The 16,276-nt window shown below is 44.3% G+C and overlaps 1 protein-coding gene across 6 annotated transcripts in view; it reads right to left on the bottom strand.

Moving 5' to 3' along the window:
* The window catches only part of FN1 (fibronectin 1), a 54,999-nt gene that overhangs the window by 3,159 nt on the left and 35,564 nt on the right, over positions 1-16,276 (bottom strand). For 3 of the 6 annotated variants that reach the window (XM_055719247.1, XM_055719246.1, XM_055719250.1), the window contains 17 exons: positions 16,086-16,268; positions 15,038-15,127; positions 14,198-14,467; positions 13,701-13,817; positions 13,094-13,258; positions 12,215-12,370; positions 11,309-11,422; positions 9,291-9,560; positions 7,229-7,416; positions 6,045-6,132; positions 5,697-5,873; positions 5,375-5,464; positions 4,977-5,156; positions 4,377-4,466; positions 3,076-3,542; positions 2,363-2,501; positions 759-923 (listed from right to left, as the gene is read on the bottom strand). In XM_055719247.1, coding sequence (XP_055575222.1) covers positions 759-923; positions 2,363-2,501; positions 3,076-3,542; positions 4,377-4,466; positions 4,977-5,156; positions 5,375-5,464; positions 5,697-5,873; positions 6,045-6,132; positions 7,229-7,416; positions 9,291-9,560; positions 11,309-11,422; positions 12,215-12,370; positions 13,094-13,258; positions 13,701-13,817; positions 14,198-14,467; positions 15,038-15,127; positions 16,086-16,268 — 2,949 coding nt within the window. The remainder of the gene's footprint in view (positions 1-758; positions 924-2,362; positions 2,502-3,075; positions 3,543-4,376; positions 4,467-4,976; positions 5,157-5,374; positions 5,465-5,696; positions 5,874-6,044; positions 6,133-7,228; positions 7,417-9,290; positions 9,561-11,308; positions 11,423-12,214; positions 12,371-13,093; positions 13,259-13,700; positions 13,818-14,197; positions 14,468-15,037; positions 15,128-16,085; positions 16,269-16,276) is intronic. The other 3 variants (XM_055719249.1, XM_055719251.1, XM_055719248.1) reach the window with 2 other exon arrangements.

The following is a 16,276-nucleotide window of genomic DNA, read 5'->3' as shown; positions in this document are numbered from 1 at the left end:
AATTGCAGACATACCCTCTTTGCTTAGCTTACTCCACAATTTAAAAGCATAATTTAAATTAGTTGCATATGAGCTGCGTTAAACCACTCCATCGCAGACTTCTGTTCTATTCCCTTACATGAAGTTTGATATTCTTCCACACAGTCCTGCAAGGAATAAAACTTGGTGCCCTGGCAGAGGTATCGCCTGCTTAACAGAGCTTCAAAGCACCACCGAGAAAATTAGAAAACTGGTTCCACAAGATCCTTTGCAAAGGCTGTCTGCAATGCAAAACAGACTTGGTACTTGCTGTAATACCCACTGAAATCCACACAAGTTCTGTCTGGCCCACTGTGATGATGTATATAATTAGGAGATGAAGATTCAACCATAATTTGATATTCAAAGCTATCTTATTAAATGGCTACTCAGATACTGTCACTTCGGCATCTTGCCTATCTGACTTTTACACATTACCTGGACGTGGCTGGCAAGGGTAGGGAAAATGAAAGAAACATTTAACTTTGGTGAAAAGTCAATACGTACTAATACAATATTGATTGTTGCTGATGCAGTGAGTGGCAATACTAAATAACCTGCACAGCTCACAAGTAACCAAAGTTTTCCATCACTTCTCATGATGCAAAACACTGCTTTGGTTTAACAGCTGAAGAGCCTGCATTCATTTGCATCGTGTTTGGATCAGGTTGGTACTGTCAAACATGCCATTAGTGCCCAGGGAGCCTGGAGACGGGGAGGGTCAAAAGCAAGCTACTCACTAGAAGAATCGCATCTGAAATGACCGCTGCCAAAGCCTAAGCACTGGCACCAGAGTTTAAAGCCAGTTTCAGATAACCGCTCCCATTCCTCGCCAATGGAATAGAAGGAGCCAGTGTAAGTATCAAAGCAGGTGTCGTCAGTGGGCTGGTTTAGTCCTTCAGACACTGGAACAAAAAGAGAACAAACAGGCATCACACACAGCAATAGGAACTACTGAAAGACAGAATGATTTTCACGGAATACATTTTTTTTTTTTTTCCTTACAATATCCTGGCAGTAATGGAGCTACCCCACGGGCATATACTCGATGGTTCTGTCAGCAGTCCAGACTCCCTGTGATTTATTTTCCATTTGCATGTGTCAGAGCAGTTGAATGATAAAAAAACCTGACACGAAGGCTATTTTCATTTTGATTTGCCAAGTTCCAAGCAAGTGTGAGTTTTTGCATTTGCGGCTGGAGAGCAACAACCTGACTTAGCCTGTTTTTAAGAGAAATGTGCTGTGTGATGCTGGGGAACAGCAGGAGGTCGGCAGCTGCATGTGCACTTCTTTTGGGCAGTTCGGAATATAGCTCACGGCTGGGGGACAGGAGAAGGAGACCAGACCATGCTGTTGGATAGATTGATTTCCACCTTAGGTGTCTGCCTTCACTGGAAGGTGGGTGTTTTACAATCACCAGTTCAGTGTATGATAATTAGGGTCAAGAGTTAATGCTCTCTGCTCAGTCTGTCACAGATATAAGGTAACTGGGGTGCTGGAAGGAGAGAAACAGCCTTATTTCCCAGGGACGTGGGAGCAGTAGGAGGCTTAATGGGCAGACAAAATAAATCCTTAACTCTTCATTTCCTCTTCTCCCATCCTCTCCTTCTCCTCTTTTTGACCTCAAATTACACAAAGGAGGAAATGGAGGGAGACTTGTTGACCAGACTCCTGTGCTGGTAAAAGCAAAGCCCAGGTCCCACAGGGTGTGTGTGGGCTCTGGGCTTTCCAGCTGTGGCAAGTGTTGTGTCTGACCACAAGTACTTGTGGTTGGTCACATGGCTTCTAAGTGCTGCCTGTTTGTGCTTAATCAGCATCTCTGCAGGCAGGCAGCCCTGTTGCCAGACCTTCAGGATGGTCTGGCAGTGCTGCTAGATAACCAGCACAGAAGCAGTGGCAAATGAGCGACAGAGCAGTTAAGCTGGCCACCACAACTTCCCATAAGCATGACATGTTGCTATTGACCACACATTCCTGCCCAGCAGCGAAGATCTACAACGCTGATGTGATCCCCGACTTCCTTTGAGAGCAGCAAATACCACCAGATCTCTTGCTCTCTGTTGGGCACTGACCCTAGAGGAGTGCGTGGAGCCTCGAAGCACATTCTTCGTGATTAGACAATAGATCAGAATAACTCCAGTCACGTGATCAGTCTGTCAGTTACCCAGAATGAGCAAACCTCACAAATCACTTGTCCTAGTGTCCTGCTATGGACTCTCCCCGTCAGGAGAATGTTCTTCTCTGAGCTATTCTCAAGCCTGGGCACAAGATAGGTTGCCTTGAGTAAGGGATATGAGGCAGGGACAGCACAGGTTCCCCATGACTCCATAAAGCTTTTACTTACCAGTATTGCCAACTGTGACCACCTCCTCCAGCACCTTTTGTCTCCGGTGATCTTTCAGGGCTTCCACTATGATGTTGTAGGTGGCCCCTCTCGTAAGACCAGTAAGCGTAGCACTGGAGGAAGTGCCAGGAACCCTGAACTGCAAGAGGCAATGCCAAGTCACCAAAAAGGGAAGAGTGGAGACTCCTTCGCTATCACCCCACTCACAGGAAAGACAGGGTGCTTAGGTTGACTTCTACGCTCTCTGCCATGATGGAGCCAGCCCATTCCTCTTAGACATTCTGAGAACTTCAAACAATACCAAGTTAAACTTGACTACTCTGGACTATGGTTCATGCAGGATATATTATTACCAGCATTTTAGGGAAACAGAAACCGAGGGAGACAAAGGAGAAGCGCTAAATGAGTCTTTGGCTTGGAGAAGCAGCACCTCAGTCTCTGAACTCCCAGTCACCTCCCCCTGACTGCCCCCTTCCCTGGTGAAATGCTGATACCGACAGGTTTTCAAGGGCTTGTGTTTTATCCTGGAGCCTTCTCCATGAAGGAGAGGAGGGAGATATTTAACCTTCCTGGTCTCAGGTACGTGTTAAAAAGACTCTTTAAGCTAACTCTGAGTGCCTCTCCCTTAACACTGCTAAGGGACTAGACTCCCAAGAGACATCTGCTGCCACAGGTGAGGCTGACGCCACTCCTGTGCTAAGAAGTTCAGTTACCTGCAGAGTATCTTCATCCTGGCTGACTGGCTGACACGAGATGATGTATTCAGAGCTCTCCAGCAACGGCCTCCAAGAGATGGTTGTTTGAGAAAGAGCTTCTTGACCTGTGGTGTCGTTGTGCCTGGGCCCACGGGAGTGAGGGTACGAAGGTTCGACTATGACAGGCACTTGGTACCCAGGGATTTCAATTGCTTCATCTACGTTTGGTGGGGGCCGTCTTGACCCTGGCCTAAGGGGAGTTGCTGTTGTGGGTACGGGCCGTCTGTAGCCATGCTCCTCAAAGAAGATTTGTTGACCCTGGTGTCCTATTGTCTGCGGGTGCCCAGAGGTGCCTGGAAGTTGGATACCATTTCCATTGTCATACCTATTGTTTGTGAGGTAAGGGGTCCCCTCATCAATGGAAGGTACGTCGAGAATGTCGGGTTGGTTGGGGTGCGGTCTGGTAATCAACGTGGGAAGCTCATCTAGCCAAAGAAAGGTTAGGAGTCATGAAGCAAAGCGCAGCAAATTAGCAATGGTAATTTAAACAGCTAGAGTGGATGCTGTACACCGCTCCAAGCATCAAAGATTAGCCATCATCCCAAGATGCAACACACTTTTTATGACCTCATTGTGATTGTGAAGGTAACGTGTAGCTCTCAATATATTTATACTACATAAATATATGTATATCTTCCATACATAGGCATAAGAAGTGTGTTGGTATGAATTTTCCATACAGCTGAGCAACAGTTTTGAACACTGCAACCCAAAGAAGCCACCACTGCTCAAACTGAGAAGAAGAAAGGATTACAAGAGATAGTCACAGGTTACCAGTTTAAGAAAAATCATTGGTGTGTAGTGAGAAACTAGCTCCTTGATTACATTTGGATATCCAGCTGGTACTTTTCTTGCTACAGGTATCTCAATATCACACTGTGGAGATTGTAAAGAAAAATGCAATGGGCAACAAATGAATGGATTCTGCCTTTGATGCCATCGCTTGCTAGACAATAAAGTGAGCATTAACCCTAATTTAATTACCAACTAGGTACCCAGGCGAGAATCAAGCACCAAGCATGTTGTTCTGTTCTTAAGTCTTCAAACACAGCTAAAAGTGATTAATATAACTTTAGAATCTTACTTCCTACATCCTAGAAGGGAAAACCTCGCAAAGCCTATTCAACTCATAAAAAAGGTGTGGCTGAATGGTGCAAACAGGATATTTTAAATAACATTACTTCACTCCTGAAATTGTATCCCCCAAGTGGAAGAAATCATCTCCTGTTGGCACACAACAATCTAGAGCTTTGTTTTACCTGTCCTTTTTCTGCCAACCAGTGGTTCACTTTTTTGATTGTTCTTCACAGCAATGATGTAGATGATGTATTCAGTGCCTGGTTCCAAGCCTAGGGATGGAGGAAGGACAAAGCATTAAGAGTTGCTTTTCTTTTATGATTACGTGTGGGATCTAAGGCAGAATGAGAGATGGGTATGGCTATAGTATGGGTATGTGCATTTTGAATCTGAGGTTTTTAGGACAGTCCAGTCCAGCCTCCTGCTCCTTACAGCAAGTTTGAAACCTGACGATGTCAGCTGGCACGATAGGTGCTGCAGACACAAAGCAGCAAATCTTCAGAATGTGTGACCATGAATGGGTGACAGTTGTGGTGGCAGTGGAAACAAACATCTATGGATTGTTCAAATCTGATGGTTGATCTGATCAGTGAAGTGTATTGTCTTTTTACAACACGTGTACTTATAAAACCGCTCTCTGTCATTAGAAACTACAATAAAGGAACAAAACTTTGTCTTGCTCTTAGCTGACCACCAACATTCTATAATTAGGCCTTCCCCCTCTCTCTTCAAATCTAGGTCTTTCCGCTTAAAAGCTCCAAAACAAAACAAGAGACAGGTACCAGTAATAGTAGCCTCGGTGGTGCCAGGCCGAGGGCGAGGCAGAACCTCCTTGGCTGGTGAGCCGGGTTTCTCATATCTGATGATGTAGCCTGTGATCTTGGCTCGTGGAGGCTGCCAGGTAGCCAGGAGAGAGTTGCTTGTGGTTGTGAGGAAGCGCAGGTTAGAAGGAGCATCAATAGCTAGGTGAAAATAAAAGGAAACAAGTCAAATGCAGTCAAAGGCAAGCAACATTCTTCACCTGAACTGCACGTTCTTGTCATCCTTCTCAAACTCAGCAGTAAAACCTATTTGCTGTAAGTCACAGTAAATATTATATATGATTGGGTATAGACAACTTCTGACCGTATGTGTATTACTGTGTGTTAGCATGAGCAGAAAAGTCAGACAAGATCATTACCAGTGGAGGCATCGATCACTACTGGGGAACTGCGTGCATTCTCATTCAGAGTGTAAAGGTAGATCTTGTAGTCATTGCCAGGTTGCAAGCCTAAAAATCAAGTTGAAACATAGAAGTTAGCTAATCTGAGGAAGCCATCTAAAAGGGACATCAAAATGTCTTTCAACACCTTGGAGACTAGTCTTTATGACTTGGTTTTTTCCCCCCACCTTTTGTTCCTATAGTATTTTTCATCAAGGAAATTCAACTACAAAACAAGAACCCAATGTACCTTCCGGTATGACCCTGGAAGCTCCTGCACCTGCAGGAGCCCTTCACTTACCAGTGATAGTGTAAGTCCTAACATCAGGGCTGATGGTCCTCTGAATGGGGTTCTGGCCACTTGCTGGGACAGCATCGATTTGGAAACCAGTGATGGTCTCAGTCTTGGTTCTCCACGTAATGGTGATGGTTGTCTCGGTGGCGTCTGTCACACGGGCCCTGCGAGGAGGACTGACATCTACACCAGAAGGAAAAGGTCTCCTGTCAGCTAAGCGTTTGTGAAGGCCTTTGCCAGAGCTTCATATAGAGCAGAGCTTTGTATAAAGCCCTACTTCTGACACAGAGTAGGATCTCAAACTCTGCACCCAGCACAGTACTGACTGGTCATTTGTGGAGGATCACCACTTACTTTCAAGAGTGGTGACCACCCCCTGGGCTGGTCGGCTGGTCAGAGAGTCCTTCAGGGCATACACACTCACTTCATACTTGGTTGCTACCTAGAACGGACAAAGTTATACCGTGTTATGGGAAGGACCCAACACAGTGGGAAATACCTCTGCTCTCATTCAGTGTTTGGTGGAGACACGTTTCTTGGTCACCTGCTACTGAAGCATGAAACCTTAAAATAATTCAAATCAGTGAAGAATTGACAGGATAATTCTAATTATTTCAATCTGTATTAAAGAGAGTAGACATGGACCCTGATAAACAATGCTGTTAATAATACTAGTAGTGCACATGTGCACGCTCAAGACCAGAGGAAATCCTGGAAGAAGCTTATTTCTCATTCCTCATTTTGGAATCTGTGTTTCAAAGCTGATTCTTCAGAAAATCCTGTTTTTCCTGGAGTTAATGGATGCCATTCGCTATGATAAGGTGCTCTTGTTGTGCAGAAAAGAGAATGGTGGAAGTTACAGCATGGTCTGTCGTCCTTGACTGCATCAGACCAGGAGTTCACTTAGATTAGAATGTTTTTTAAGGCTCATTTTTGAAAATGATTCATAAAACTCCTTAAAAACAGATCAGTAGCTTTTTAAGATAGCAGGGACCATAAAAGCAGCAATTTTCAGCCTTTTCCAGTTCAGGAACTCCTGAAATGTTTCCAGTGGAGAAGATGGCTGTATAGCAAATTTAAACCTACTCACAAAAGACTTGCATTTTTTACTTACATTTTGCAGGTGTCTTAAAAATAGGCAATAGACTGCCAGAGCTCCCACATTACAGCTCGAAAACCTCTGCATTAGGTCACTTTATCTGACCTCTTTTGTGAAAGATGAGCAAAAGCGTTTTACTGGGTTACTGTTGATTGTGAATGTGGTAATTTGCATTTGATTAAGGCATCCAGTCTTCCTGTGCTAAATGAGGAAGGGGAAAGAATGCAGATTCAGCAGGCCAGTTCCTTGCCTTTTAAAAACTATGGTAAGGAGTAGTAACAGCCTGACTAGCCATCAGCTTCAAACAGAGTCAGACCCTTAGGAGCTGTAATGATCTAGTCCAGCTGAAATTCCTGACCCAGGAACTTGAAATTGCTTCAGGTTCTCCTGACATCTCCTTTCCACAACACAGCCTGCGTTACACAAAGAAAACAGTTACCATTAATCCAGACACAACAGCAGATGTACTGTCCGGAGAAAGGTTGATTTCTTTCATAGGACCAGTCTTTTCTTTGGGGTTCACTCTGACTCTGTAGCCCGTGAGGCGAACGTTTGGTGCATTCCAGTTGACGGTAAGACTGGTGGGAGTTACCTGAGTAAACTTCAGGTTTGTTGGAGGTGGAATTGCTGCGAAAATCCAGATTGGTACATGGTTAGTTTAAAGAAGGCAGCCTTGGATAAAACAACATTCTCTCCTGAACACGAGACAGGTTTAGACCTGAAATATATGGGCAGGAAAGTGGTGTGCCTTCTGCAGACACGGGCATAAAGCACCATGGAAGGGGACAAGGTATTCAGAAGAAGATTCTCAAATCTACAGTAACACTCTTCAGCAGAAATAAGGAGATCTCAGTGCTTCAACCCTGAAGTCAGATGAGTAACAACACTTGCTGTGATATAAGGTGAAAACTTTGGGAGGTGCTTAAATCTGTAGCAGGCCAGTCTGTTTTAATTCTTCTACCAGTCTCTGCTTTTCATAACATGGCTAATAGTTTAGTCCTGCTTCACTTGCCTATCTGTTCATTTCTAAAATACAATGGATGATTTACAAAAGTAAGTAGGAAGCAGGCTCAGAAATTGCAAAGAGGATATAAAATACTGCAAATGCAGAGGGGAAGCATTTTACAGCCACTTATGCAAGTGTAAATTACTACACAGAGAGCAAGGCAATGGAAAAGCAGAGCTGTGGTGGCCATAAGGCTCATCACGCAAGAGTCTGTTCACAAGCTAACACATCTAATATCTTTAAAAACAAATGTTTGCAGTAAAGAGACCATCCACTGAAACATTTTCTTGCCTTACTGTTGGTAATCCTTGGGCTGTAAACACAGGAACAATATACCTTAAAGTAGTGCCCGCTATTAGCATATTGCTGTGAAGTGTTCTAATTTTATAGAGTGGAAATAGAAGATAATTCTCCCTTGTTGCTTTGCGCAGAGCTCAGTCAAAAGTCCATGAGCATCAATGGAAAGTCTTGAATGACTTCAAATCACTTTTGAACAGCCCACAAAGGGTAAACCAGAGAGCAGGTTTTAAAAATTACTGTATTTGTACTTCTGGCAGGTAGTCAGCCAGCCGTTTCAATCATTACAGCGCTCTGATTCAGTTTAGTATAGCGATCTGTACACTAGGAACTACTGTCTTCATTACCCCCCTGGAATTACGGTACCAACTTTTCATCCACCAATAAACAGGAGACCTTTATTACAAAGGTGCTACCTTTGTAATAAAGATATGTCTGGTAAAGCTGGAAGCTTTGCAATGGATGCCATATTGCTGGAAGTAATTTTATTGCAAGCAATTAGCTTTTTCCTCCTTTTTCACAAAGGAATTTTAAACATATTCTACATGGAGTTGGATCAGACTGGCATATAAGGGAGTCTCCTGAATGGAACATGTCCTCTTCTTGTGGAGGTGGTGTGAGCACAGGGTGTGGGCATGCACATGGGCTGCAGACTTAGGGTAGTGCCAGCAAAGGATCTAGAGGTTCTGTAAGACCTGAGGGTTAAACCATCTCCTAGCCTTTCACACTGATCTTCTGCTCCATCCAGCAGTGAGGATCCTGGGGGATGAAAGCTGCCCTGATCTCTCTGTTGTTGGTAACCTCCACTACTTGCAGGTGCCCCATAGCCTAAAGACCAACATAAGAACTTTGTGAGGGGGTGGTTCACCAGGAATTAGGCTCCGTGACTAGGGACCAAACGTCACTAATCCACTTGAGGACTAAGAGGCTGTAAGGTAACATCCCTCCTTTCTCTATAACCTGCTCCTTCAATCCTGCAGATCTTTCCTATATTCCTTAACGTGTATGTGGGCTGACCCCACTGGCAGCCAGCTCTCCAGCACCGACTAAGCCATCTCTCAAGAGCAACCACATCCCCTTGGCTGCCCCTGGGGCTTCCCCGGCACGGACCACCAGTTGTGCATGGAAGCACGCTTTACCCAACAGGGCAGAAGCCACTGCTGCCATGGCCTGCTGGGTGGCGTAGTTAAAGGTGTACCTGTGGACTGGGTCCCAGTGAGGGGTAGGCTCTCCATGTCATCGTATATGGCAACGATATTGATAGTGTACTCAGAACCTGGCCTGAGGCCATGCAGCTCAGCAGTGTCTTCTTCGCCACCTGGGGCCGGCAATAGCTCATGGATTCCATCCTCAGGGCTTGAGTAGGTCACCCTGTACCTGGTGACTTGCCCCTGCGGGCTTTCCCAAGCAATTTTGATGGAATCAACATCCACCTCAGTGAATGTTAGTCCTTTAGGGCGGTCAATGTCTGTTAGGCAAATTAACGGTAAGAGGTTATGTGATAAAAGCAGGTTGTGGGTGAGGAAAATAAAAAGCATTTTTATTACATGCAAAGCAGTTTTCGGTTTTGCGCGAGAGAGGGTGTACTTGATTCTCCTCTGTGCTGCACCTTGCGCATACGCTTATACCCGTGCAGAATAAGGCTGAGACTTTGTGGGTGCCAGACAGCAGGAATGCAATCTTGGCCTTGTTGAAACCAAAAGGACTTGCATTACCACCTTCAAAGCAGCCCGACACCAATCCTTGTGTGTATTTGAATCCCCTTGCACTGAAACCCCTTTTACGTAACTCTTAACAGCATTAAGCTACATTAAAGCAGTCAAGAGAAAAAAAGAAACCAGAATTTTAGCACCCATTTTTACCAGAGCCAGTAACTGGTTGCTAGTGCTAAAGGCAGCCAGACAGCCCACCTGACTCAGTAAGTTTGCTGCTTTTCACTTTTCACTTTTTCAAATTCATGCTGCATTTGCTTTTCACTATTGTAAGCTGCTGTGCAAAGTGCATGTCCAAGGAGAATCAGTCCCACTATCTTCTTTCATAAATTGATTTCCAATTAACACACTTATCAAGAAAGCAAATTACTCAGTATATTATATTTTAAAATCAGTTAGAAACAAACTTCCTTTCAGCTTTGTATTGAGTGCACAGGGAACGTCCACAGGTGCAACTGGGTGATACACACATTCCCAATTAGACCAATTCATCAGATTTTCCTAGCAAGGTGGGAACTCAGTGCTAGACAGCAAGGTAAGTGAGCCTTGTTCCACAGAAGTCTAGTGTGGCTACCACAGAGCTATACCCATTTGTTCCACAAAATGGGAGGATCTGGCATGTCATTTTTATTCTGGAACCAAAGTATGCTTTTCTATAAGATTTCAGCTTTTATTTGCCATGTTGTATTAGTCTTGAATTTTCTACATTTTCTAGTTGGCAAAGGTGACTCTCGTCCAGGAGTTTGTTGTCTTGAAACTGATGTGGACTCTCTTCCCATCCCTGAAAAGCTTCAGAGAAGCTCCTGTTGTCTTTAGGACAATTATGTAAGTATTTGGGGCTGAGCTGTGGTTTTGAATATGAGCCTGAGCAAAGGAACAACATGCATGCAAATCCCTATCCCAGAGGTGTCCCTGAAAAAGGCACTTCACATCAGAGACATCCCTCTCCGAGTTACATGTTCCCTCTTGCCTCCCCTGTGTGTCCAGAGTAGTACTGCTGTATTGTACAGGCAGATATAGCAATTTGAGGGCTGAGCTGTCGTTTCTTTTGCAGTGCTTCATCCCAAGTTCTTGATAAAACTCATGTGGTTTCCTTTACGCCCTTGCACAGGGCAAGTGCTCCCAAGCCTAGCTGAGTCCCTTAACAGTAATCACCTTTGCCACCTAGCTCCAGAAAAGAGATCTTTGCACAATTTTTTCCACTGATTAGCTGATGGCAATCAAAACCCCAAAAGACTTTGCGGCTTTAGTGAAAGAAAATCAGAAGCACAGCATTTTGGGGGGGGGTGGGGAATTGCATTTTGCCAGTGTTTGAGGGAGAGGATTGCATTTTTGCCAGCATCTGCAATTTAGGTGCATGGAACTTAACACAGGGCAGACCACCTTGCATTCTCCTGGAGACTAGGCACCTGCCACTTGCTTTCACTGGGAATGTGATACTGCATGGCAGATTCAGGTATCAATAGATAACACTTGTTTTGTTACCGTGAAGTGAAATACGTACTGGTGACAGCTGTCTCAACCAAGGGGAGGCTCTCTCCGTTCTGATTCTGAGCATAGACACTGACCATATACTCAACTGTGGGCTGCAGACCTTCAATAGTGACCTCCGTTTGATCTGACAGGAAAAGAATAACGTTAGTCCATCGGCAGCTGCACAAAGCTGTGGAGAACTGGCCTCTAAGTAGCCTTGAATGAAGGGCCTGTATAAGCTGTATCATGAATATACATCATTAAAATGAGATGAGATTGACATATAAAGTTTGCCTTTTGCTTGCACTATGCTTCTTTGGCAGTGCACGACAAGGCATCTGCAATTTGTACCTGCTTGAAGGCCCCACAGCTAAAAAGGCAGGTTAGCACAGCAGAAAAAATAAAAAGACCAGCTTTCATCATTTTTTGGGATAAGACTGACCGTTAACCCCACAAGCATCCCTGAGTGCTAATCTCTGCTGATCCCACAAAACGCACTGTGTTTCTGAGAGCAACCCGAGAGCTGACTTGGCAGGTCTACGGTAACAAGGTCAAGCCTGCAGCATATGTGACCGAGTCCATGCTATGACCAAGGGTCACGTTATGTGACCTTCAGAAGGATTTCTGAGGAAGTTTTGCCGGATGCTAGAAAATCCAATGGCATTTCTTTGAAATCCAGGTGCCTTTCAGAGGCACTGAAGTTGCCAAGAAAAAACCTTTGCAGCAGTGATGTCAAAGAAATCTGAAGCTTTCAGGGGAAAAATCTGCCCTAGCTGCTTCTGGATGAGATCCAAATGAAGTAAGCAAGATGGCAAAAAAAGGTACAAGCAGGAGAAAATTTGGCTTCAAGTATGTGCCTACTGCCTAATAGTGTTGATTCTAGTGGTCACATCTTGCGTTATTTACAGATCAGGCAAAGGATGTCATGTACTCTTACCTGCAGGAACATTTTTAGTTTTTGTGGGCCCATGTCCTTTCTTGGGGACAGCTGTCACTCGATATCCTGTGACTGGGGATGTCGAAGGGAGCCATCTGATGCTGATACTGTTGTCCTGGACATCGGTAACCTGCATCTGGGATGGTGTGTCTATTTCTGGGCAACAAAAATAGTTTTTTCTGAGTATGTTTGTATAGGAAACCCTCCCTTCGCTGTTGCCTCCTAGCTGAATTTTGTTCTGCTCTTTGTTTTTTAGGCTGTGCATCTTAGAATAGACAACACATGTTGCTATTTATTTGTCCTTCATGCTAGCCCAGAACAAAAAAAGCTTTAACCATAGTATGTGGGTGACTGGCCTCATATCAATGTTAGTTGAGGATTTTTATTGTTCTAAAGGCTACTAAGTGCCTTTATCTGCAGATACCGTAGAAGCAGGATTAGGCTATATCCAGGTCCAGATCAGGATCAGAGACAACAGTCCTGGAGTTATAAAGTCAGGTCTCATTGGGATCACATAATATGACAGTGCACCAGAAGCACCAGAGTTCAGCCAACAGTGACCCCGTGATATGAGAGCCCAACAGGATTGCCACTCTGCAATAAGCATTCAGATATTGCTTGTATCCCCATTTGGACTCCACAGGGTCTCCCTCCTCCAAAGGTCCAAGTCCATGATCCCCTTCTGTGTCATGTCATTATCATGGTAGGCCACTATGATACACAGCTCCACTGAAAATGACAGGCTTACAACATAGTCCATAACTTATAAAAGAAACCAGGGATCAGCGATACAAACTTACGGGGATAAGCCAACACAAAGCGGTAGGTTTGTTTTTTTTATGTTGGGTTTTTTTTTGTTGTTGTTTAAACAGGTCTCACCTGTTTTGTAGGTGACAGTGACTGGCTTGCTACTGGCAGGGCTGTCTCCACGGCCAGTTACAGCATACACAGTGATAGTGTAGTCTACACCAGGTTTGAGGCCCGTGATTCTAGCAGTAGACAGGGTGCCAGGCACGGTAAACTCCTGCACAGGGCTGCTTCCACCTAAGGAGGACAGGGTGGAAAAGAAACGTAATGGCTTTCTCAGTTATACATTTTAAATCATGACAAAAACTGGGACAATCCTATATGCACCAGGCTGAAGACGGGACCCTGTTGATTTCAATGGTTGTTGGGTCTAAGTCTTTTTCAAACCAACCCAAGGAAAAGAAGGAAATATGTACACAGCACCACCTCTGAAATGACTGGAATGTTCCAGGTGCTCCTACTTTTTGGTACACAAGAAATGATTTGCTGTCCTTTTAAAAAAAAAAATGAAAAAACACACCTATATTTGACAATCTTCTCTAAATATACTGCAAGAATCTTAGATACAAGAGTTTTTTGTCTGCTACAGTCAGACTTGCCTTTGCTATTTGCTGTGGCTTTCTAATGGTCTCAGAATAGAGTTTCTGGTCTGTGACTGGTCATAGCAGCTTGCCCTCACCTGTTTCACCATAAGTGATCCGGTAGTATCTGACTGTCACTGCAGGAGCATCCCAGGAAATTATGAGACTGGTTGGGCTGGTGGGGGTGACTTCCAGGTCCCTCGGAACATCAGACACTACAAAACCGGAGAATTGAGAGTTTAAACGCAGTTAATGTACATCAGCTACATATTCCACCTATCATACTGTGCTCCTCTGCTACTCATCTGCCTTAGTTTTAGCCCAAAGCATGCACCTCTACCAGTGATGCATCTGGTTAAAAAACATATGACATTGGACTAGATTTAATGAAAAAGGTTCTGCTGGCCCTAAAGACATCTGACTTAATCTGAAAGTAGCATGGGTCCTCCCACTTTTTTCTAAATCAGGCCCTACCTCAGTATCACATGATACTTCCTCATGAGCAGCGTTTCACCAGCTGGTAGGGAAGATTTGGTTCCAGAGGACACCCAAAATCCTTGCGGTATCTTTTAGCCAGTGCTCTCTCAAGGCTTACCTGTTGTTTGTTGGCCAACCAAGGGCATGCTCTCCTCCCTGCCATTGATGGCAATGATGCTGACCACATACTCAGTTCCTGGAAGCAGGTTGGTAAGAGTGATGGAGTTCCGTGATGGGGGTACACGATCCTCCTTGGGCCTACCAGAACCATGCTCTGGGTGATGCCGGATTTTGTAGCCCGTAATGGTGGCACGAGGAGCAATCCAGTGGACGGTGAAAGAATTAGCAGTTATATCCGAGAAGTCAAGGCCAGTGGGGGAATCAAGACCTGGGTATTTCAAAAAGACAAGAGCCTGAGCTCAACCAAGCTGCTGGCCATCATGACCACTGCCATGTTTCATTAAGCTTAGTACCATCGCATTGCCAGATCCTCAGCTAAATGCTGTTCAGCCACAGAACTAAACAAACATGTTCAGGTTCAAAGCGAGATAAACAAACAGTGGAATGCAACTGTAGGAAAAGATTGTACAGCACACACAGACAACACAGCATAAAACAATGCACATGACCAGCAAACTGTTACACGGTTATGAAACAAGACTGGGTGATAGATTTGATAGGCTCTGCCTAGGCTTGTGCTCAGGCAGTCCCTATTGGTACATTCACACTAGGAGCTACAACACTCTGTTTAAAACCAACAGAAGTTCTGGCTCTCAGACATAACAAAGTGCAAAATTTTGTAGTACTTCCCAAGGCGTGCATCTGCTTTGCTCTCTGATATCTAGCCGATGACCCATCAACAAGGTGGCAATACACAAGAGCGAGCAACAAGGTCCCATTAATGAATACTTAATGGACAGCATTAACTGAACATGTGTCTCAGGGTGCATGTAAGTACCTGTCTTCTGGATTCCAGACAAAGGTGCACTCTCATGTTGCTCAGAAACACTGTAGACTCTCACCAGATATTCAGTACCAGGGAGCAGATCTGTGGAGTTCAAGTACAGGAGTTTAGACCTATTTCTTTACTAATAGCTACAAGTCACTCAACCTACAAATTTTTAACTGTGTTTCTTAAGGGAGGTAATCAGGTTTTGCTTGACAGAAGATCTCAGCCTCCAGGATAGTCAGATATTTAAATAATTTCCTTTTTTTGTGCATTATAGCTGCTTGCAATGTTTTAGCCTGAAGGAGCATGGTATCCTGTATTATTGCTTCATTAGTTTGTGGAGACTGACTAGAAGCAATTATTTTTCTACAAGGTCCTTTCTAGTTATCTAGTAGTCTAGTTATGCACCAGGCCAAAGTTTTAGCTGTCATAAACTGGAATAACACCAAGGATTTTCAACACAGCTGTTCTAACTCAGACGAGCCCCAGATCTGATCTCTTATCCTGAAAGTGGTTATTGTCTCTCACTCAACCAACCTGATTCTAGGACAGAGAAAAAAACCTTCAAACATAATACAGCTTTTGCACCACCAAAAATTGTCACCTTTTGAAAATGCCCGTGCTTTGTTGCCGTGTCCTATAAGGCTCCGAACAGTATTTATTTTCTTGTCCCAAGCATACAAAGCCAAAGGAGCAACGACCTTTTGCCCATTCTGATTCTCTCCTCAAACCTCTGCACTGCAAGTCCTTGACATTTTTGGCAAACCAGGCAAGTAACATGTATTTATCTTAATACCTAACCAGGCTGCAAATCAATGCAATTGGCCTGTAGCCTGATTCATCACTGTCCTTGGGTTGATAGGAAAACCTTTCCTGTAGTTTGGCTTTAACTTGGGTAAAGCAAGTGGCCAAACCCCATTCAGTGTGAGCTTGAGACTACTTTGACATCAGCTTAGTTTAGCTGAGAATTTGGTCAGCTACACTTACAGTAAGCAGTTTTTATTATGTTGTGTATAAAAGGCCTCATTTGTTCCATTTATGTAGCCAACCCACTTACTTGTTAAGACCACCATGTTGTCTGAGGGTGAAATTGTCAGCTCTGCAACATCTTCCTCTTTCTTCACAGGCGAGTAGCGCACCAAGAAACTACTCAGCATGATGGAAGTTGGTGCAGTCCAAGTCACTCTCATAGTATCGGGCCCCACGTTAGTGAAGCGGAGATCAGTGGGAGGAGGCACAGCTACATAG

This window comes from Falco cherrug, chromosome 8, assembly GCF_023634085.1.
Source record: "Falco cherrug isolate bFalChe1 chromosome 8, bFalChe1.pri, whole genome shotgun sequence".
Taxonomy (NCBI): domain Eukaryota; kingdom Metazoa; phylum Chordata; class Aves; order Falconiformes; family Falconidae; genus Falco; species Falco cherrug.
This window is presented reverse-complemented; position numbering and strand designations above follow the sequence as displayed.